This window comes from Dipteris shenzhenensis, chromosome 14 (assembly GCF_047967505.1).
Source record: "Dipteris shenzhenensis isolate YYH24624 ecotype China chromosome 14, Dip_SZ_1.0, whole genome shotgun sequence".
NCBI classification, from domain to species: domain Eukaryota; kingdom Viridiplantae; phylum Streptophyta; class Polypodiopsida; order Gleicheniales; family Dipteridaceae; genus Dipteris; species Dipteris shenzhenensis.
The window spans coordinates 34838985-34862359 of NC_141609.1; the positions used below are offsets into that span (position 1 = coordinate 34838985).

Consider the following 23375-nt stretch of genomic DNA (forward strand, 5'->3'; position numbering starts at 1 on the left):
CTACCCAACTGCATGTGAGGGCTGAAGCCTGCAGGTCATCAGTCCTGCTCAAGTGTCATTGCCTCATGGCCTTCATCATCCTCATCCCCTCCATTGTTTGCAAGTGAAGCATGTGCAAAAAGAAAAAACATTTCCTAAAGCATGCAACTGCGTTTGTTTGCATCTATGGTCACAATTATTCAATCACCCTGCAATACATAGCAATACTCTGATACACCATTCCATGGACAGAATCCAAAACGAGGCTGCCAAAATCAATAAGTAATGCTTGATTTGCCCCAAATATTTGCACAGCAGTGCACAGTCTGTGGATTCAGACCTGAACCAGCATTCCAAGGCTGTACCAGCTTACAATTTACACACGACTTTCCTGCATCCTTTGCATTATTTTGCAAATTCTTGCATTATCTATAACCCACATGCTGCTTTCACTGTTTGATCATGATGTGCTGCTATGCAATTTCCCCTGCTCCACATTGTGCAAGCTAGAAAATTGACTTCAAAATGTCCTATGATTCACCCAAAATAGCAAAATCTCTTTGAGAGATTCACAAGTGCCAACTTCGTCTACATTTTCCAAGAATCGGAGGTCATTTGCTGTCACATGCACCCCTACACTTGGGTGCAGTGTGACATGCTGGCTACATCAACAAGTGCTTAATTGATCCCTAATAAGTGATTTTGTCATATGCCATGACACTTTTGTGAGCCCTAGTCCAAGGACAGGCAAGCACGAGCTATGTAGGTCAGCCTCTCACCACCCTAGGTCAGTCCTTGTTCACTGGAGTGTTGGGTACTTGATCTTCTTAGGTGGCTTGGCCTTTTGTTAGTGCATGATCTCACATGGTAATTTAGAGGGCCAAAGGGTTTGGTGTGTGATTTCTAACACACGTTGTGCATGGCGGTGCATGGAGGCATTCAACGGGGTTGTGACACGCCAAGTGAACAAGGTGGTGCTCCGGGCTCTTCTACATGTACTCGCAAGATGAAGTCTCTCGCCCTTCTTGTCTCACTATGAGAGTCGATACAGTTTCTGTCTGATAGGCAGCTGCTAGCAGGTCCATAGTTGTGTCATGAGTCTTTTGTAAAGAGCCTACAAACCCAGTAGGGTTACGGCTGTCAAGTCCAGTCGGGTCTCTATCCCTTTCGATGATAATATATTGCAGTTTATAGTTATGCTTCTCTCTTGTATTGATGATCTAGGAGATGTATTGCAACGTAGTTTGCAACTCAATTTGTAGTCTTGTTCTATTTCATGCACTTGTGGTAGGTATAGCTTTGATTTGTGGCTCCAAAAGCCAACAAGTGGTATCAAAGTGGGTCGAGAGGGTTGTCTGTGTGGTCTAGGTCGTGCTGAGAATTTGAGAGGTTTTAGTCTTAAACCTGATCGCGATAAATGCATGGAAGGAAAAGAAGTCTGAAGTTCTGTTCTGAAGTTTGACAGGAGGAAGGCAATTAGCGACCCGGCTTCACCTCATGCAGAAGGGTCTTTGGAGTATTGTTCGAGCTTATGAGAAAAAGCCCAAGGACAACGAACTAGAGAAGTTGTCACTGTGGAAGAAGAGGAATGAAAAGGTAGTGGGAATTCTGGGGAAATCTCTCAGTCCGTACTTCTTTCATCACCTGGATGTCTTGAAGAATGCAATAGACAATTGGACCACGATGGAGAGTCGAGACACTCTTTGGCACCAAGATGAAGCATTCAAAATCTTTTCTCAAGCAGGAATTGTTTGGATTTTAAATGGGTGAGTCAAAGAGCTTAGGGGCTTGCTTGAATCGGTTCCAATCCTTGCTTAAGCAATTATCCGCATTGGGGTCTAAGGTAGATGAGGAGGATTCGAAAGCTATATTGATCACCGCTATTTCTCAAAGATATCTGGATTTAGTTCACATCTTACGGGTTAGTTTAGAGGATATACCTAGATGAATCCAGGAACATTCCCAAACTCATCCTCTAAAAACACAACATAGTGCAGTTTCAATCTCACGAGAGTCACTCATAAGATTGAAAACCATAAACTCCATCACACATAGCAGTGACTAGCTACTATGACATCCCCACTGACGTCATCAACGCCCAACAGTGGGTGTAGACCATAGTATAAAAGTATGCTCTCACACATACAAATCCACACACCCACACATACTTGAGCATCCATTTATACAAAGTCTTCGTACTGAGTTTCTATCGGCACTCCGGAGGTGAAGGGCAAACTCAGCCATGACGAAGGCTAGCACTAAAGGAGAAGGCTAATAAAAAAGTAGTCCAAATCTCTTCATTCAAACCACAACTGCTTGTGAAGTCTAAACGATTTCATTTTAGTCTCTCCCAAACGAGCATCTAAATCTAAATCTAGCTGATAGGGCAACGCACCATTTAAAATAGAAAGAATTATCGCAATACCAGCAGGCCGCAACTTGGACGAAAACTTCACAAGGTGAAATTTGCATGTCCGCTAATACGGCAGAAGCATATACCTAGATGAATCCAGGAACATTCCCAAACTCATCCTCTAAAAACAGAAGTCTTCGTACCAAGTTTCTGTCGGCACTCCGGAGGTGAAGGGCAAACTCAGCCATGACGAAGGCTAGCACTAAAGGAGAAGGCTAATAAAAAAGTAGTCCAAATCTCTTCATTCAAACTACAACTGCTTGTGAAGTCTAAATGATTTCATTTTAGTCTCTCCCAAACGAGCATCTAAATCTAAATCTAGCTGATAGGGCAACGCACCATTTAAGATAGAAAGAATTATCGCAATACCAGTAGGCCGCAACTTGGACGAAAACTTCACAAGGTGAAATTGGCATGTCCGCCAATACGGCAGAAGCATATATCTAGATGAATCCAGGAACATTCCCAAACTTATCCTCTAAAAACACAACATAGTGCAGTTTCAATCTCACGAGAGTCACTCATAAGATTGAAAACCATAAACTCCATCACGCATAGTAGGGACTAGCTACTATGACATCCCCACTGACGTCATCAGCACCCAACAGTGGGTGTAGACCATAGTATAAAAGTATGCTCTCACACATACAAATCCACACACCCACACATACTTGTAGATGGATTTTGTAGACCTTGTTCCACTTCTACTAAGTGAGGAGACAAGGATGAATATAGTGCCATTGGTTGGGGAACCCACATATATGGTGTCGAGCAGAAAAGGACAGAAAAGGAAACATTACTCCTCACTTCTACTAAGTGAGGAAACAAGGATGAATATAGTGCCATTGGTTGGGAAACCCACATATATGGCATCGAGCAGCAAAGGACAGAAAAGGGAACATTATATCAAGGGAAAGGCGCTGATCAAAAGTTCATACTGTGGGAAAGATGGTCATGATGAGCGTCACTGTTACAAGAAATCTTTTGATTCACAGTCTAAAGAGAAAGCATGCACTGTCGATGAACCTCCTCCAAGTCAAGATTTTGCAAGATTGATGGTTGCCGATGAAGAACCAGTGGAAGATGATTGGGATTTTTAGCAAATCGAGCTTCTATTTGTGCGGTTGTGCCTGAGCTTCTATTTGTGCAGTTGTGCCCTATGTGGGTAATCTCTGTATCTGTCACTGTGCCATGTGTGGGTGGTGACCTATTGTCGTGCCCTGTGTGGGCGGCATTTTTCCAGTATGTTCTTCTGCGTGGACAATTTGATCTTCTGGCCCCCTATTCTGATCACGAGGGGGTTTATTGGGCACCTGATCTTCTTAGGTGGCTTTTGGTTAGTGCATGATCTCACGTGGTAATTTAGAGGTCCAAAGGGCTTGGTGTGTGATTGGCTAACACACGTGGTGCATGGCGGTACATGGAGGCGTTCAATGGCATTGCTCAACCTCTTTGGATCTCACTATAACATCAAAAATCCATAAGAGGAGATGCAATAGGATCAGAGATACCCTCTAAAACTATGTATCAGTGTATCCATCATGAAAAATCAAATTTGGTTGAATGTAGCATCTTTTCAAGACCATCATAGCATCAAACAGTCATGGGGAGATGTTATAGAGTAAATACATACCTTCTCAAATCGTATATCATTTATGCATAATAAAAGTTCCACTTAACCTTTCCATAAAGATACAACCTTGGTGTGTTTCTGTCTATTTTTTCATTTACTTGGCATCCTAAAAGATTGTTGATTCTATCACTATGCCACCTTGACCATGGAGTCTTCTACTGGTGGCAAAGGAGCAGCAGCCAATGAAAAGACAACAAGCGGCTATACATAGTTGATACCTCTCCAATGGCTTTGACCAGGCCAGCCACATTGGCCCTTGGCCTACCACGTCTAGTGGACCGCCATCTGTTGTTACTCTTAAAGTCAAAGAGGATATAATCAATTGTCATTACTTTTCGCATAGAAGCTGTCTATATTGCATGCAAACAAAACCATCATGTGCCTGTCCACCTAACCCACAGAATCCCTACGGAAATAGATTAGAGGGCCAAGTCAAACTGACAGGTAAAAAATTTTAAGCACCAAATCTAACAGAGCTCAACCAGAAAAGGTGGACATGACACCAATCCATCATCTGAGATTCATTATGAAGACAGGATACAGTATTTTTAAAGTTTCCCAGTCCAAAGATCAGGAGATATCTCTGATGCAATCACAATGAGCACAAATTAAATTTCCCAGAAGTGCTAATCTGTTTTGTAATCTCTCTGGTTTAGCAAAGCACCCATGAACTCACTCAAATTCACTTCCAGATTACAAACTGTGTAACTGTAAAGCAACATTATAAAAGATTCAGATTAAATTTCAAAACCACCTCCTTAGTTTAACCTATGTCTTCTTCCTAGATTTTCATTGCATGTGAAAGATTTTCTTGCCTGAACTGCAAACTGACCAGTGCCTCCAGCAGCTGCAGTCACTAATACTGTTTCACCTGTTTTCATCTTCCCTGCCTGTCCAAAACATAGGATCATTAATCCTAAAATACTAAAGTAGCCTTCAGGGTTCAATGAAATATTTCAAAAGGAAACTAGTTATACCAAATATTGAACTTTCTTATAGAATACACGTTTGAATACAGACATATATGAAAAGCCATGACAAAAATATGCGCTTAAAATATAGTTAAATATCAATAGAAATAGACAAAGTCTCTATGAATGGACGGGAGACGGACACAAAAAGTTACAAGGACATGCATCATATTTCTGATTTAGAGGGAATTTTATTCTCTAAGGATTATAGACCAGGCATACGATGAAAAAATATCCTGTTAGTACGTAAACACAAATTTTACCTTTTCATTAAACATGGCTTGAAAAGATGTAATTCTGGGATTAATTCTCTAGTTTCAACTTTTGATATGGTGTCGAATCCAAGAAGGTTCTGAATATGGAAGGGCATTCAACTTTTGAAGGATGCTGGTTGGGCTGAACTTGCAATCGCATTGGAGAGTTCGTGGGTCAGTAGAGCATCAAGAACGTGCCCTGACCACCCAAGGCACTCAGCCCCTAAGCTCAGATAAGTATTGATTACGAGCTTGATCAGATTGCTTGGGTGGAGCTTATGTGGGCATGATAATCAAAGAATTTGTACTTGTGTATGGTGCCAAATGAGACATTTGCATGGTAAGAGGGAAAACATGGATAATAAAAGTTGGGGCCCATACTAAAAAGAGGTGAATGGTAGAGAACTTTTATGGACAAAATTGCACACAATGCGTCATGCAATCAACACGAATCTTCTAACAATATGGAAATTATCTTGATTCAGGGGCAATGAGGTGCCTGCATAATGGTATCTCTTATTTTGTGCATCGTTCTTGGAGTGGAAATCGACGACATCCAAGACATTCAGCCCAATTTGCTGGGGAGCACACTAAAAGGGTTTCCTACTGTTCAGTTAGGTACTAATTGGCTTGGTCTAGCATTTGAGAGAGGACCCCATTGAAGGGGTTACAGGCATTAGTATCCCACAAGTTGACATGTATCTCTATATGAGAAACTAAAGACCACACCCAACTGAGTACCCAAACATGGGACCAATCGAATGCAAAGAATGCATACCTACCCAGCAGCTATTAGCAGTAGCCTTGGGTGTGGGCCTATGAACATGAAGAGTCAATACAAAAGGATATACTAAATAGGCCTAATAGGTTATGTAAGAAGGCCAACCAAACTCAAACTAGTCCTAGACTAGCCCTTGAATATAGCTAACTGCCAAAATAGTATTGACCCCCATACCGAATTTATTAGTCACGCACATGAAAGTGGTTGAAATATCTTAGCATGTGACACATGGCATGATGATGGTGGCATGCTGATGTGTCATCTATAATATATGGCATTGGACACATGGCAGCCTGTGGGATGGAATATACATATGGCAGGGCCATACATGACCCATGCCACCACTTGTCACTGCAAGGAACTCAAGTCCCCATGCACCTCACCACTTTCCAAGGGAGCCACCCCTCCATTCCATTGGGCCAAATCTCCCACATTTGAAAAGCCTCCGGCATCTATAAAAGAAAGCCCACCCCCCACCCCCCCTTCATTGGCGCACACTCTCCCCTCTTTCTGGTGCATACTCCCCTCCTCCTGCAACAGCTCCTCCACAGAAGTAGCCTCCTCTTCTGCAACAGCAGCAGCCGTCTGCACTAGCTCTCAACAGCAGCCTCCTGCAGCAACTCCTCCACACCAACAGCCTTCTACAGCATCTGCTCCACACCCTTCTGCAGCAACAACTGGCTGCTGCAAATAGTTCTTCCACAACAGCAGCCTCCTGCTGCAACTCTTCATGTAGTAGCCCTCCTGCAACAGCCTCTCCTTTCTCTTTCTGCAGCATTACCCTCATGTACTAGCCCCCTACTGAAGCAGCTCCTCCTGCAAGCTTCTCCTCCACACACTCCTACAGCAACACTGCAATCTTCTCCTCCACAGTGTTAGAAATATTTATATTTCCTAAGGCAGTGGCCAATGTTATGTAATAAGGGGCTAGGGGCACTTCTTCCCTTTATTAAGATTCTTTACCCCTAACCTCAGTTAGAGGTTGAGTTTGTGGGTGAGTTAGTCACCACACATCTTTTGACCCCAGTTAGGGTTTCATCTCTATGACTACCCTAGCTTTCTAGTTCATTGTTACTGCTGCAATTTTCATTCCAACCTGCTTCAGCTCCATTCTCTCACTTCTATTTGGTATCAGAGCAAGTTCCCCCTCGCTCCCACACCTCTCCCCGTTCCTTTCACACCCTCTGGCTTCAATTTGACATGATGGTGTGTTCTCTTGGACTGGTTGAGAAGTAGAGTAGGTAAGTGTTATGATGCCTCCGTGCTTGTCTAAGCATTCCCCTGTAAGGTAAGCCTTCCACCTCATAAGCGGTTCCAGGAAGGTCTTCAATGGAGGGGTGATCCACCTCGGATAAGTAAAGGTCAAGTAGAATAAGGCCGTACCATAAGCATTCGCTTGACCAATGTCATCAATGTCGGCCACCATATTACCATTAGTGTTTACTACAGTACCACCATTGGCCTCGGTACGATCATTGGTGTCCACTGCAGTACCATATTTGTTCTTGATTTGAATAAGTCATACCCTCTGCCTCCATTACCATGTCGCCCTGTCTCTGTGGCATATTCTTGCACTCACCACCACCTTGTCCAGTACCTCTAGTCACCCTTCTTTGATACATGTGTGGACTATAGCAGAGACCAAAAGGCATCCGTTCATAAACTGGTTCAACAAGACACTGTGCACATGCTTCCTGGTTTACCTCTAATACCCTACTTGAAGTGTCAAGGTGTTCCTCAGAATCTTCTTGTTGGCATAGTTTCACCATGTTGACTACTAAGGAGCCCAAGGCTCCCATCCAATCCAAGATAACAGCTTCCTCCTCTTCTTGGTCAGCCCGATCCAACAAGTAGGTCAAGCTCTGAAATCCTTCCGATGCCTCTGTCTCTTCTCGCCCATCTTGGTCACCACCAATGGGCCAATCCCCAAAAGCCCAACGCTCCTCTTCCACCCCTGCTTGTTCTTCAAAATCCTCTTCTCCCAATTCAATTGGGAGGTCTCGTGCCTTTCCTGCGACCATATCTATTTCTAGACATGTGGATCCCAAGGGCAACCGAACTAGCCTTTGCTGACCGCAACCATGGTCTACCAAGAAGTAGAGAATACGTTTGTTCATTTTCGATTATATCAAGGACAAGAAAGTTACTCCAACAATCTTCATGTGGACACCTTTGACTACTACCATAGGCTTCACTTTGCGCTGATCAGCCATGCGCACTTGAAAATGAACGTCGCTTGTCAACTTCGAACCAAGTTGTTTCAGTGTACCTTTTGGTATGATGTTCGTGGCTGCCCCACCATCCAGAAAGACGTCCCTTAGCTCCACTCCATTTAGCATCCACCGTGAGCTTTGGAAATTTTTCACATGTGAGGGCAGCGTAGGCAGAGTAGTGATTTGGTGCCAACCCATGTTGAACCAGTATTGTCTCTGGTGTGGGCTCACCTAGAATAGATTCCCTATGTCGACCTCTTGGCATGCGATTGAGAAATGCAATGGTCTGATGCTTGATTTGGGGAGACAACAAACAAAGTTGTCATGTGGTGATGTTGGGCTTGAAATCCATAAGATCTTCAAACAAAGAATAGGGCTGGACACTAGTGGTAGCCTTTTGTGACCTCATCCTCCTAGCTTTTGGCCGAGGGTCAAAGCTTACGCGAGGGTGAGGATGTCCTTATGAACTGTGAGTCATTGTCTCCTATGGTGTCTCTTCCATCATCACCCCTTTCTCCTTTTCTTGGGCACTACTAGCCCTTACTCCCATCTCCTTCTCTTTGTTGAGTGTGCGGCTTGGGGAAAAAGTGGATGGACTTGCTTGTGCCGCATTCTCCTTGTGCTGTCCTAGGATTGTCACTTCCGTTGCAAACCTCACTGTTTTGGACTTGCGGGAAGGAAACTAAGGTGTGCTACCTTCATCCTCAAAACTCGATTAGATCTCTGGTGACACTCTTAACCACCTCCTGGTGCCTCAAAGGCATAGAGTGATCACCGGAAGATGAGGCACTTCTGGAGCTAGTGGCAGACCTTGATGGTTGTGTGTCCTTCAAAATTGTTTCTGATCCATTGTCAGGAGAAAGCAAGGGTGGTCTATTCCTCGGCATACCATGTACCTTGGAGCCAGGGGATGACTTCGGTGGGGATACACTTGTAGTACTGGTCGGTGATGAGGCCTCCGGTGTTGATTCTAAGTAGTCCATACATTTGTCACCTTTTGTTTGTGGCCTTGTCACCGCTCCCAATATTGCGCCGATCAAATGGGGGTTGTTGCCCTCCCTCGCCACTACTACGTCAACCATATTGACTTGAGATGCTGGTTCCACTCTTCCATTGGGACAATCTCTGGTGTAGTGGTTGTTTGTGTTGCACTATGTACAAGAGGGTCCCCCGAATGGATGTGGACAATCATCTTGGTAGTGGCCATACTCTCCACATCTGTAACACATGATGGGTCTTCGAAGTTGGTACCTCTACCTGCACCTCCACGTCCACCTCGGAAACTACCCTGTCGACCACGTTGATAAGGGGGTCCATATCCACCTCTTGACATAGGTGGTTGGTATAGTGCATAGTAAGATTATTGAGAATAGAAATATGGGGCCCCAACCAAATTGGGTGCAGGAGCTTGGAGCAAAAGGGGATTAGAAAGTAATGGAGACGGAATGAAGGAGGAGAAAGTGGCTCAGATGCTTTTCCAAGAGGAGCAGGAGGTACGGGTGCCGGGCTAGAAGTTATCGATGCAGCTCTATTGACTACAACAACTAGGGGTTCCCCCAAAGAATACTCTAGAAGAAGCTTCCTTAACCCTTTAAGGTACCTACACACAGAGGCATCATGTTGATGTATCTCACAAAATGTACAAAATGAGGTAGAAGTAGGTACCTTACGCTTAGAGGAACAGTCCCTGTGACCATGGCCAGAACCCTTGCATTCTGTGCACCAAAGACCACTTTCTAATCTGGACCTCAAAGGACGACTGGCCATCCACCTTTGTATTCTTTAGACCTTCTTTGATTTCTTCCAACTCCTTGAGTTGCTGCAATGTGGATGAGCTCTCCTCTCTAGGGAGCTGGGTGGTCAAAGTTGATGATGAGATAAAACTTAACTGTGATGGTTCCATCTTGACTGCTTCCTTCGGGAAGTCTTGTAGTGAAGCATGTTCAGGGAGTTTGTCAACCAGCCTTATAGCAATGGTAGGGGGTTATGCTTTCAAAAACCACCCCTTCATGACAGCATCATTAGGTGGTAGACATCTTCGCTGCCAAGACCCTCATCCTTGTGTACATCTCAGAGATGCTTTCCCCAAGCTTCATGGTGTCAGTGGACAACTCCTATTCAAACTTCTCCAGTCTGAAAGTCTATGAGAATTCCTTCTTTAGGTCTGTCCAAGTTTGAAATCGTCAGGGGAAAATTGACAATACCATACATCAACTGCATCCTCCAATGACGATGGAAAGATGTGTAGGAAGGCATGCTCTCCCTACACCTTTGGCTTTGCATGCCGTGAGAAATTTTCTCACATGAGCTTCTGCATCCTCATGAAGGTGACCTTTGAACTGATGAGTCTTCACATGGACCTTATTGAGTAACTCGAGAAGTCTGGCTTTTTCTCCAGGACTGAGAACCAACGTACCAACCCCAGAGACTGAAGGGGGTGCCAGAGCTGAAGGGCCTCCCGATGGAGCAGTACTAAATGTGGGTACCGTGAAGACATACGGTGGGGAGGCTGATGAGGCAACACCCCGTACAGAAGGCCACACTAGTGAAGTTACTACTAATGTAGTCATAAAGAAAATAGATGGTACTGCATATGCTGCAGGCACTACAGTTGCAAAAGTAGATGGTGAGGACATAGGAAACATGGGGGTCAATGAGGATGCAAGGGTAGTTGGGAAAGAGAAGGAAGGGGTCAAAGCCATGTATGATGGACAAGTAGTAGTAGGAAAGGGCAAAGATAATGGAAATGGCAGCGTAGAGGGTAGGGATATGATTGGAGAAAAAAAAGAACCCACGGGTGTCATGGATGTAGAAACTAGACTCGAAGGACCGGGGTTATGCATAACATAGGAAATAGTAGCTTGACCACTGGATGTCAAGTCCCGTGCTGAAGTAGGCACTACTCCCGTTGAAGTGGTTGAAGTGGCTGTTGTTGATGAAGACGTCGCTCCAAGAGGAGAAGAGGGGCTGTCTTCACCTTGATGAGCTTTTGAGAAGCCCTCGTTCTTCGTACTTTCCTCTTTCACCTATTCTCCGCTTTGTACTTCTTCTCCAGAGTCCATATCTGACCACCACGGATCTTGTTGGTCCAAATCGATGAGAGTTTCAATGAGTTATTCGCTCAGGCTACTGCTCCAATAGGTTCACTTTGTGCTCGCCCTGAGGACTTTGCGAACTTCCGTCTTGCGTAATGCTTTTTGTATCTAGTTTGGTTGGCCGGAAGTCTTCTCTCCACTCTCCTTAAGTACCTCCTAGTTCTCTCACTAACTCCTTCAAGATATCAGAACTACTCGGCATAAGAACTCTCTCCTCTAGGACCCTAGAACTCCACTTCCTCTTGCTACTCAACACCAGTAGTGTCCCACCATGATCGCCATAAATTGTCTGAGGGGGGAGTTCCTATCCTTCCGGAGGCCAAAGGCCACTAGTGTGAGAAGCATGGGTGTCGTAAGCTCTGATGCAGTGGATCGTGCTAAGTGTACTATGCAGTGATGTGCGAGTGTCGTGGGCTGTAATATAGTGAATCAGACTCGGATTAGGTGATCTACAAGGGTGACAACTAATTCATCAATACACTATAGGAATCGCATCTTCAAGGATCATGTGCTCCATGCCCTCCAAGAATCCAATTGCTTGCCTTGTGCACACGTCTAGCTTATATGGTGCATGTTTTGTTTAATTACTAGCTTCTGTATGTGAGCAGAAATATACTTTATTCAGCCTATTAACTCAAGTGGCGTTTCAGAAACGTTTCAAAACTACCATGTTTCCTGCATGGAAACGTTTCGTGCAACATAGTTCCTAACCATCTACCCCATATAAACAACATATGCACATATGTACATGGATGATGACCATCCCAATGACCCATACTTTAGCATGTCTATGCTCTAATGTGCATGATCTTTCTTCTCACCTACGAAAGCCTCAGCTTTGAAGATGGTGCTACGGGCACACTCCCTCCGGCTCCCACTACCAAACCCGTAACTATGGCTTGCAACCCTGTTATTGTTTGCATTTGTGCCTTGAGGCGTGTCTTTGAGTCATGAACATGCCCTCCAACTGCTTCAGCTGTGTTTCGAGATATGTCTTCAACTCAGCAAGTTGCTCCTTGGTGACAGATTGTCCTCACCAAAGTCCATGTCATCTTCCTCTTCATCACGAGGCTCTTCATGCGAAGGCATGTTTGCTGTAATTGCTGCATCTTCTTTGATAAGCATGTGACTCCCTTCAGCCATCGGTAAGAGAGTATGAAGATAAGTGTGAGGTAGGAAGAAAGGAAAGAAATAGCACTACGAGTAGGTGAGTGAAGAGGAGAGTTAGGGGGGCTGCAATTGCACATGAACATGTACCCCACCTACCCCGTGTATACAACATATAAACTTATGTACATGGATGATGACCACCCCAATGATCTGTACTTTAACATATCTATGCTCTCAAGAATATGATCTTTCTTCTCACTTGCAAGAGCCTAAGTGTGAAAGATGGTGCTACTGGTACACTCCCTCTGGCTCCTAATGCCAAGCCCGTAACTATGGCTTGCAACACCGCAACCATTTGGCTTTGTGCCTTGAGCTGTGTCTTCGGGTCATGATCATGTCCTTCAACTCCTTCAGCTGCATATCGGAAAAATGTCTTCAACTCAGCATGTTGCTCCTTGGTTACAAGGTTGCCCTCATCAAAGTTCATGTCATCCCCCTCGACATCACGGGGCTCTTCATGTGGACACTTGTTTACTGTAATTGCTGCAGCTTCTTCACCAAGCACGTGACTCCCTTCAGCCATTGGGTACGAGAATATGAAAAGGATAGCTGAGGTAAAAAGAGAGGAAGAACTAGAGCTACGAGTAGGTTCAAGAAGAGGAGAGTTAGGAGGCTGCAATTGCACAGGAACAGTGTGTTTATAGATATAGATATATATATATATATATATATATATATATACTAACGTCCGCAGGAGGTCTCACGGGCCTATGGGACAAAGTACGGAATCAAGTAACTCATACAGACCACTATGGGCTGGGGCAAAGGCTCGCTAAGGCCCTTGCTGAGTACTAAAATACTATACTAGTACAAAATAGCAAAAAAGTAGCAAAATGGTTGTAGGAGACTAGGGTACCTATGGGCTGCTAAATAGTAAGGAGTAGGACCCCCAAAAGCTACGAGCTTTGTTCTCCGAGGAAAAGCAGCCTCCTCCTTGGAATTTTTTTTCGAAAAGCAAACCTCTATGCTTTCCTAGATCCTTTAGCTTTGCATGGGGCCCCCAAAAGCAATCAATCAGGAGCAGAAACAGCAGCAAACAGCAGTAGTGCACAATCCTGGTGCTTCTGCAGAACCTGCTAACCACTTCGCTCACAACTTCAGCTCCAATAAGTAGTCCTCCAACAACTGACTAGCCATCAGCAGGACCTGCGGTGGATTATCAGCAGCATACTACCACAAAATTTCTAGCTCATTTTGATGAGTAGTTGTTTCACCCTTTGTGTATTTTGTTTCTCATGGTCAACATGATGTATTTTGCCATGAGCATTGATCTTGGTGTTTCTTTCATGCGTAATAGAAGTATTTTCTTTGGAAAAAAATAACGGGGTTATCAGCAGCATACCACCACAAAACGAACAGCTCTGCCCAGGTGAATTTGCTATCCACATACTCCAATCGCAACACACAAGCAGCCAACAAGCGATCAACAGACGGGAAGATCTTCTACACCACCCGCAATTTACTGGCACACAGATCTGAGCAATGACCTACTCAACACCCCAGCATTTAATTTGCAAAAGTTCCGCTTCAGCAGGCTCCATGGTTGTGTGAACTGATTTCCAGCCCCTTGCACAGCCCTTCAGAGGCTTTCCCTGGTCAATGAACAGTCTAGTGCAACTCACGCACCCTTCAGGGTGTCAATCACTCCCTAAAGTGACTCACAATCAACCCCTACAGGTTCGCTTCCCACTTGGCAGTTGCAACCAAATCAGCTCAATTTTCCCAGAACTACAACCTACTTGGCACCTAACAGTCTGGAGGGGATCAAGATGTTAACGTTACATACATTGATATTTTAGTAGCATTGGGAAAAACTTGCACCAGAAACACCTTACAGATCCAGAACACATGCAACAGAATCCAGAAAAAGACCTCCTCTAAACCAAGTAAGGCTGTCAGGCCTGAAGTAAGCATCGCAAGCACTTCAGGTATTGCTTCTGGAACAGGCATCGCATGAGCAGCAGGAACCTGCAGTGCCAGGGAACCAATTAGCGAAAAGAATTTTCCTTTGTATTGGATGAAAAGGCTACACATTTTAGCATTTGGTTGAAAATAGACGACCTCAGCAAATTCAGAAAAACATCCATAGGAAAGTGTAGCAACAGGACTCCCCACAGACAAATCTCCTCTGCTTACACCCTCTCCTATGGCTGCAACGATCCCCACGCCCTGCAAAAGATCATATAGCATGTCTCTATCAGCATTTCCTGATAAATATCACTGAATCTTTAAAATGATCAGACAAAATAAAACATTGAATACAGATGTTTGGAGAATGACCTCAAATCCTGCATCAAATGGAAGCTTAGAAAGTGCTTCTTCCTTATTTTTAAAATAGCGTCCAGCACTATAATTCACCTGAGAAAGAGCCGAAGATAATAATTGCCAATCTACTCTGACATCAGGCTCTTCACAACAAAACAAAAGATCTGATGCACTTTAAAAAAATAAAACACTTGATTTCCTATGACGTAGTCTTCCATACTCACATCACTGGCATTGACACCAACATATAGATATTTCACCAGCACATGACCAGCTTTAGCAGGATTTAATGGGACTGAAATCAGCCTAGTTGCTGTTCTAAATTTGTTACTCAATGTGTGTACAACCCTGCCATCAATAGAATATGTCAGAATGCAATTGACCACCAGGAATATTAGAGCAAACAATTGACTAGGCAGAACGTAAACCATTTTTGAATCAAAATTAGAGCAGCGCCTCAAAATTGGGAATAAAATGGAAATAGCAGTGACCTGAGATTATCGCAGTTTCCAAGAATGAAAACCACGCATACCACACAAACCATTATATTGTCCCAATGGAGTACAGATTGTGTGCAGGTGAATAATATGCTAGGACTAAGAGATGACATGCAGACTGTTTGGACAGTGCACACAATACGTCACGTCATAAGGCAATTGGTGCCCAACAATAGAATCATGTGATCCTCCATCTCAAGGAACAATTTGAAATGTCCCACGCATTTTGAAAGGTGAGGGTGTGTGCAGAATAAAGCTGAATTGCAAAGGTTGCAAGCCGGAATGAGAAAAGGGGATTGGAATATCCGAGTGTAAAGTCAAGTGTCCCATTTGTGCTAACAAGAAAGGTTTTCCTAGGTGGCTTATGTAATGTAAGAATAGGAGGTTAAGAGGTGATTGGCACCCTGTGTCCAGTCATGGATGACACCATATGTCATGCCGAGAGTCAGGCACCACGTATCATGAGATGATTTGTGGCATGTGCCACATGTTCTATGTGATATTGCCATGTGTCATGGGATGACTATTGCAACATGTCATGTGCATAATCTAGATATTCAGTCCTCTTGTTTGCCCCCAAATGGTGAACGTTGTTAAAGATCAGCAAACACTTTCATAACTAAAACCTCTCAAAGCCAGTGATGCATATTGATTAGTTCCTCAATTTAGGATCTACTCAATGGGTCTCTATCACAAACGCCCGTTTTTGCACACTCCAGAATTCTAAGCTTTTTGCATGCCATCTTGCTTTGCTCCTCTTAGATCCTTTTTGTGGTCACCAATTATCATTGTGATTCTAATATCGGAAAATCTTAGCAAGACTACTAAATTTAGCAGGTGTCGCTAAATTCACTAAGCAGATTTATTATTGACTGCCACTCCAATCTGAGGATCAAAGAAAAATCCAACTATTAGATATACAGCATATCTTTTAAAGCCCGTTAGTTTGTGCCTAGCCCCAAAAAAAGAAAGTTCTCTGAGATGACAGAATATCCAAGTCTTCACCCAACACAAAATGCTGGGGGTGTTAGCAATACTTGACAAAGGCAATTGGGGCCAGCGTGCTTGGATATGTGAACGTGAGATACAAAAAGGCTTGTACCCATGAAAGACCCCAAGGAAGGGAAAAGAGAGAGAAAAAAAGACAAAAGTAAGAGTAAAAAAGTAGGTGATAAAACCTCTCTACTATATTGCCTTATTTTCATTTCACTGTTACTAGGATTGTATTAAATTCACAAAAACATAACCATATTCATTGACTGCTTTCTAGTGGGCATAATATATGCAGAACATGATGACAAATTCCACCTGCTTTCAATGTGCATACAAAAGAGGCAGTAAATCTCTGTATACGTAACCAGCCATGATGCCATGGCTTCAGAACTCACACTTTTTGGAACTCTTTTGGCAATAGCATTGCAGACATTTCTGATCGCTGTAACATACTTATTTTTGAGGGCCTTTGCCTCAATAGATACTTTTTTTTCTCTTCAGGTGTAGGCCAATACTCTAAACCACGCCGATTGGAAATCCAAAGGCAAGCACCTGCCTTGCTATCATCTTCAAGAAGCTCAAGAGCACCTGTAAGTAATCACTCACTCTATTAGAAATATAGTTGCAAGAGCTGGTCTAACACAGAAACTTAACATCCACTTTCAAGAAACCGCTCACTTTGTAAAATCTAATTGCCAGAGCTCTCATAATGCAGAAACATTGCAGCCACATTCCAAGCGAAAGAAAAACTCAAAAACATCCGAGAAACAAACGCAACAGCTAACCTTGAAGAAATGTCTCCATAGGAATGAAGCCATCAAATGATTTTATAAAGTCACTGGTCAGAGGCTTTGTCATGTCTGTCTCCAAAAACTGCATACCAACAATGGTCAGCCGAGGGAGATTGCTTTGGCAGATCAAAAAGCAGACACGATACATGAGAAAGCTCATTTAAAACAGCAAAAAATATGTGCCCCACAACCTCTTAGACAGTGAGCCTAGTGCTTTCACATCCCACGCCTTTTTCTTCTCAACACAAATAAATTCAAATGAATCATGTACTGGAAACCGTCTATGAACTAGCAGATGTGATTATTGGAGGATGAGATAACTCACATCTCTATCCCAATTTTCCATAACTTATATGCAAAGGGCACACCTTGAAACAGAAATGCTGATTTATAAACATTGAAGTTCATGGTGAAGGTGGACTGACCAGTTCTAATTATGTTGAATTCATACACATCCAACCTTTAAAGCACATTGTAATGCATGTAACCGTGCACTAGGCATTAAAGTGGTCCGACCAGTCCTCATATATGGAGCTTTTGTCCGGCCCCTCTAACCCCCCCTCTTTTTTAATTGGTTCGAACAGCCCAGAACCTCCCACCACTGTTTTCTGAGGCCTCAGCTTCACCCAAATCTGCCTTTGGTCTCTTTTTAACCGCTTGTTTTTTGGCAACTAGACAGTCTTTTGGGTGGCCATAAGTCGCAGCCCCTCCCCCCCCCCCCCAACTTTTCCCTTTTTCCGCTTTCCACCCCCCGCCTATTCTCCCTCCTTCCTTGTGGCTACAGGAGCAGCTTTTGTCGCTCGTCTTTTGTGGGTTTAATCCTAGTGGTGATCTTTCGGTCTGGGGGACTCTCATGGCAGCTCCCTTGAATCCACAAGCCATATGGATTACCCTCTCCCCTAAGGATAGGCAGAAAGTGCAGATAGCAGTTCAATATCCAAAAGACACAGTGCCACATCATAGTAAGCCTCACACCCACGAGGAGCTAGGCTTGAGATTGGATTCAATCGATCTTAGCGCTAGAGGGTGACCATGTCGTCTAGGAGCTCACCATCTACGGGAGAGGAGTCTTTGTTCTCCACCTAAGCCCCCCCATATCACCCAAACCCTAGCAGAGCAAAGTGCGATCTTTCTCGGCCCTCATTTAGTGTTCTTTATCCCTTTGTACCATGTCTTCACGGTGGACAACACGGATTCGACACACCATGTTCATAGTTCCCAATGACCTTGAGGTTCCCTAGCCTCCAAAAGGAGTATCGCTCTATTTTGTCGTCTATCCGAGGTTGCTTCGGCATTGTGCTAAGGTCGCTGCCCTCAATAACCTTGGTTCTGGTAGATGATGGGGCCCCTCATGTCCAGGTGATAGAAGAGTGGCCAAAGTCCCAACTATAGGAGATCTTCCTCAAGACAATGGATGGGGACACTTTTTGTTAGAGGGTCAAGGTTTCCGGCCTCCCAAGCTGGTGCCTACATTGCAGACAAATGGGGCACCTCAGACATTAGAGGGGGAGGTCTTCTTCGATCTCCCAACAAACTCGACTCTCCTGACAATGACACAGGGCCCTCACCCTATCCCCAAGCCTACTCCGGGTCCATACTCAGGGCAGGTGCCCCTTCCCAACCACCCCCCCCCCCCCGCCCCCCCCCAATCAACACTACTCAGCTCCTTTGGGTTTTGGCCTTGTATGCAAGCAACGCCATCCAGATGCTTATAGGAGGTCACCCGTTGGGGAGGCCTTTACGCTTTCTCCCTCAGTGCGGCAAGGAAGCCCCCTTGCTTCTTTCCTCTTTCTCTTTGAGGTAGAGGCACTGGCTATTTTCTGCAATCTTAGGCAAAAGGCCTATGGCTCCCGATCTATCAGGAGGAGTTACTAGACTCAAAGTTGGCAGCTAACACGGCACAAGACACAACAGATGGCCTAGAGGGAGTCAAGGGAGCCCTCGAGATATATTAATTGGCCTCAGGCGTGAGGATTGGATTCCGTGAGGGAAAACAGTGAGATACTTAGGCTACCAAGTGAGCATTCAGCAAAGCAACAGATTGCCCCTGTGCGCACGAATGTGTGGTGCAAGCTTTTGCATTGGAGCTCGACCAAACTCTCTCTTGGAGACAAGGCCTACGTGGCCAATTAAGTCATCTTGGCTACGGCATGGTACATAGCCTCGTGTTGGTGTTGATGCATGGGCAGCTTAGGCGCCTAGTGCGTAACTTCTATGGGTGGGTTTGGATGGCACAAGGACCACTATCAGATCCAAGGTCGCATTGGAGACAGTGATTCGGCCCCAAGTGAACAAGGGGCTCGGCATCATTGACCCGACGATGCAAAGTAGAGCCCTTCTGGACAAGTCGGTGGTATGAGGCCTCACTCCAGGCTTGAAGCCTTGAAAGCTCCTATTGCAACAAGGGCTCCTCACAAACACACCCCACACCAAAGGCAAATGGAAGCAATCCCATTGATGGGCCTTTTCAAAGGCTCCCCTCACAAGGAAGGGCTCCCCTCTAATGAGAAGTCTTCATAGAGTCTGGCAACAGCTATCAGGAGGCTCATTAGGGCCAGCCTATGATGCCGCAAGGAGTTTAAACCTAGCCCCTCTTATGGCATCCGGACATCCGAGATCAAGAGGGTCTCAAGCTGGGGCAGAGGGTGCGCACATTGGTTGGGCACAGTGGGATAGTGGCCCATACAAGTTATTTGGGAGTGTGGAGCTCCCTCCCAACTAAGGCAAAGGCACCAGGGCAGGCCCTCTCTCACCTAGATTTGCTCCACTTTATAGCCTTGCTTCCCTAAGGGGGACAGGCACTCGGATGGCTCTATGATTCCAGAGTCGTGGTGGGAGGATTCACACAGAGCCTCGGTCCCCCGAGCCCCCACACTAGTATGGACAATTTTCTAGGACGGGGGTGCCCCTTAGGATTCAATTCTTGCCTAGATCTCTCAGCTCCTACTACTTCAAGCAATACAAAGTGGGGCATGGAGGCCTTCTTCAGCTCAAGACAGTTGGAGACCAAGAGATTGATGGGGCCTTGGACTTGGTTGAGTGGCAAAGGATCAGGGTAGTGGGCCATTTGGGTAAGGACTGGACCACTGACCCAATTCCAATCTTGGCAAGGCAGGAGAAGACGCAGTGGGGCAAGTTCCCCCAACAACTACCCTAGTTGCCATATGGATTCTGTGTATTTCAAAGTTGTGTGCAATTCGTTTCAGCTTTATGAAGCTTTCTTGAATGTTGTGTGTTCTCTCCCTACTCTCCAAGTGGTATTAGAGCCTGTCTACTAGGGTAGTCTTGTACACACGTGCACCTGTGAATCAGAAGAGGTGATCCGGAATAACGAACAGAAACTACGATAAGTTCTATCGCTGGAACTTACTCTACACTAGAGGCACACAGCTCAGAAGCACTCCACATAAGTATACAGCCCAAACAGCTGGGCAGACACTCCAAGGTGATTTGCAAAACAAGGCAACTCATCTTATTTTGATTCCTGTAAGTCAAGAGGGCTACAAGGACAAGCACCATAATCGTGGAGGAGCAAATAATAATAATAGTGTAGCAACTACAACAACACTAATCATAATAAATTTGTCGCAAAATCTCATATGGCAAATGTTTTGACTAGTGAAAACTGAAAACAGAATAATCAATATAGTATCTCAAATTATGTTATCTATTACTCCCTAGGATCCCAAAACTCCTCCGAACCCCTAGAAGTATATGTACCACTTGATTCCTAAGCCTAGCTGCCACTAGATATGGGCATAGTTTTCCTCATAATACAGCTGCCTGATCACTAGGCTTGCCTGTTATTTGTTTCAATTTATGACCAGGCTCTTCTAACAAATGTTACATTCTTGGGGTAGTTGACCATAGTTTTCTAGTACAATTTAATCATCGAATTCATAAAATTATTATAATACATCCAAGTGGTCTAAACAAAACATATGTGAGCATGGCCGCAAGTCAAATAGAGAAGGTATATATTCTGGTCTTATGAGGGTATATATATATATATATATATAAGCTTTTTCCAAATTATTTGCTAGAATTGGTAGGCAGCTGAATTTCTGAATAACCAGATCCAGTAATACCTCAGGGCAGATGACATTGACACGAATCTTTTTCTTCGCAAGACTTCCAAGTGAGCGACTGAATAGAACCACCCCGCCTGCCATACACCCAGGTTTTACTATTTAGGATAGCTAGCTTAGCCACACATTCCAGAAGTTTGTAATCCTTTATTAGAACAGCAAGTAGTTTTATCCTACACTTCTAGATAATGTGTGACCTCAAATCTTACAATCCTACAATACCCTTTACAACACAGTAAATCATCCTGGGTCATGTTCAAGAAAGTAACACTACAATTACCTTTTGTTGCTGAATAAAGAGGTCCATCAAAAGAAGGGTAAAGGCCAGCAGCAGAGCCAACATTCAAAATTGTTCCATCATGGCCACCTTCTATCATTAATTGTACCTGCACAATAGAAGCCCAAAGTTTCAGGTAGAGCGCAGTGGTCACATGCAAAGCACACCATTGGAATCCAAGATGCAGATTTGATTTCTTTCTTCATACACTAATGAAATTTCTATTAGAAGATTACATTATGGAGAATGTGCAGGTCATCTTGAATTGCAGGTATAAAAAAGGAGGCAATTTAGGCCATAATATACTTTAGAACTTACAAATTTGGAATATAATCAAAAGTACTAAGAATGTAAATGGTATGAACAAGAAAACGTGTCACAAAATAATAGCTTGATGTCTAACTGATTACCCATGACAGGCTGTCATCTCCATTTTTAAAAACTCAAACTTTATTTTTAAACCTTTTTTTGCACTCCCAATTGTCAAGGACAGATTGATAATGGATCCTGCCTTTTTTACATTGCTGGACACATATTGCCCACTTTCATGCTACATGTGCAAGAATTCTTTACACTTTGCTGAGACTAATGAGCTTGCAAAGTTTTGGAGCACAACATTCTGCATATTTAAAATCCATATAAGCATTGATTTGCTGACAGTCTCATTTGGATCATTGCAGGAATCTATCCACAGGGCTTCTAGAGGACAGAAGAGCAACTTATGATCTAGTAAGAATAAAATACAGTAAAAGTCCCTGCCTCACTAGACAATTCCCCTCAATCATGATTACTCATAGCTCACAAACAAGATGTGCTTAGTGGAGAGCTTAGAGCCTAGCACTAAAATCTAACTACATATTTCTGTTTCATTTATTCAGTTCCATATGCAGAGAAATGGCATTATCAAAAGATGGTCAACAGTGAGGCAGTTGATCAAGCGAACGATGTCAAGCGAGCAAGACCAAATTAGCGAGCGAAGCAGAAATCGTTGGGCTACCAACACATAATCTCATTGCATGTATGTACTCATCATTAATAAAGATTTATAGTGCTTCCTCAACACATAATATTGCAAGTGCACATTAGTAATAGTGTTCTATTTTCTCATGAGATGAGCTTAAATAGAAATGATTTGGCTATCAACAACAAGTACTATATAGTTGAAGTGCATCACTTGAGAAAAACATAACCTAACTATATGTATGTATGTAATCATTAATAAAGCTTTATAGTGGCACCACAATTTTGAAGATGATTATAACATAAGCTTGCAATTCTACACTATATAGTGTTATTTATTCTCATGAGATGAACTTGCATAGAAATGATTTGGCTACCAACAAGTAGTATATAGTTGAAGTGCATCATTCAATAAAAACTTCAACATTAAACATCGTCATAACATGTTATTGAAAGTCTACCTTGGTAAAAGTGTTCTATATATTTTCATCAGAAGACTTGCATAGAAAATATTAAATTGTTTTTGTCCCAATGTATAGATAGAGTTCTCTAACATGCTTTCTATTACGGGCAGCCTTGCTCTAAACTTGGTGCAAGAAACTGGCAAAAATTCCATTAAAATCTGATGTTTTGGGCCTGTTATTCTCATGTTTTGTTTAGATATCTGAAAACATGCTTCACGGCATGCCAATGGTGCATAGATGGGCTGTGCATTAATCTGCTCAACTGTGAGACAGCACACTGTAGATCAGGTCTCGTATGGCATAGGTAAATCAAACAACCAACTGCTTGCTGATAGAGAGTGACATCGCATGTACCACTGCCATCCTCAGAAGAGAAGTGAAAACTAGTCTCTAATGGTGTGGATATTGGCTTGCAATCCTCAAACTGAAAACGCTGCAGAACCTGTCCAATGTACTTGGATTGTGACATCAAAATGCCCCCCTCACTGCTAGAAAATTGGATGCCTAGATAGTAGTGCAGAAGACCAAGAT

The 23375-nt window shown here is 43.7% G+C and overlaps 1 protein-coding gene across 1 annotated transcript in view; it reads right to left on the minus strand.

The window, feature by feature from the left end:
• The window catches only part of NQR (ARP protein (REF)), a 127154-nt gene that overhangs the window by 68942 nt on the left and 34837 nt on the right, over positions 1–23375 (minus strand). The window contains exons 5-13 of the mRNA XM_087385010.1: positions 21424–21529; positions 21144–21220; positions 17050–17137; positions 16660–16852; positions 14999–15122; positions 14790–14867; positions 14571–14678; positions 14382–14477; positions 4841–4915 (exon numbers count right to left, since the gene is read on the minus strand). Coding sequence (XP_087241136.1) covers positions 4841–4915; positions 14382–14477; positions 14571–14678; positions 14790–14867; positions 14999–15122; positions 16660–16852; positions 17050–17137; positions 21144–21220; positions 21424–21529 — 945 coding nt within the window. The remainder of the gene's footprint in view (positions 1–4840; positions 4916–14381; positions 14478–14570; positions 14679–14789; positions 14868–14998; positions 15123–16659; positions 16853–17049; positions 17138–21143; positions 21221–21423; positions 21530–23375) is intronic.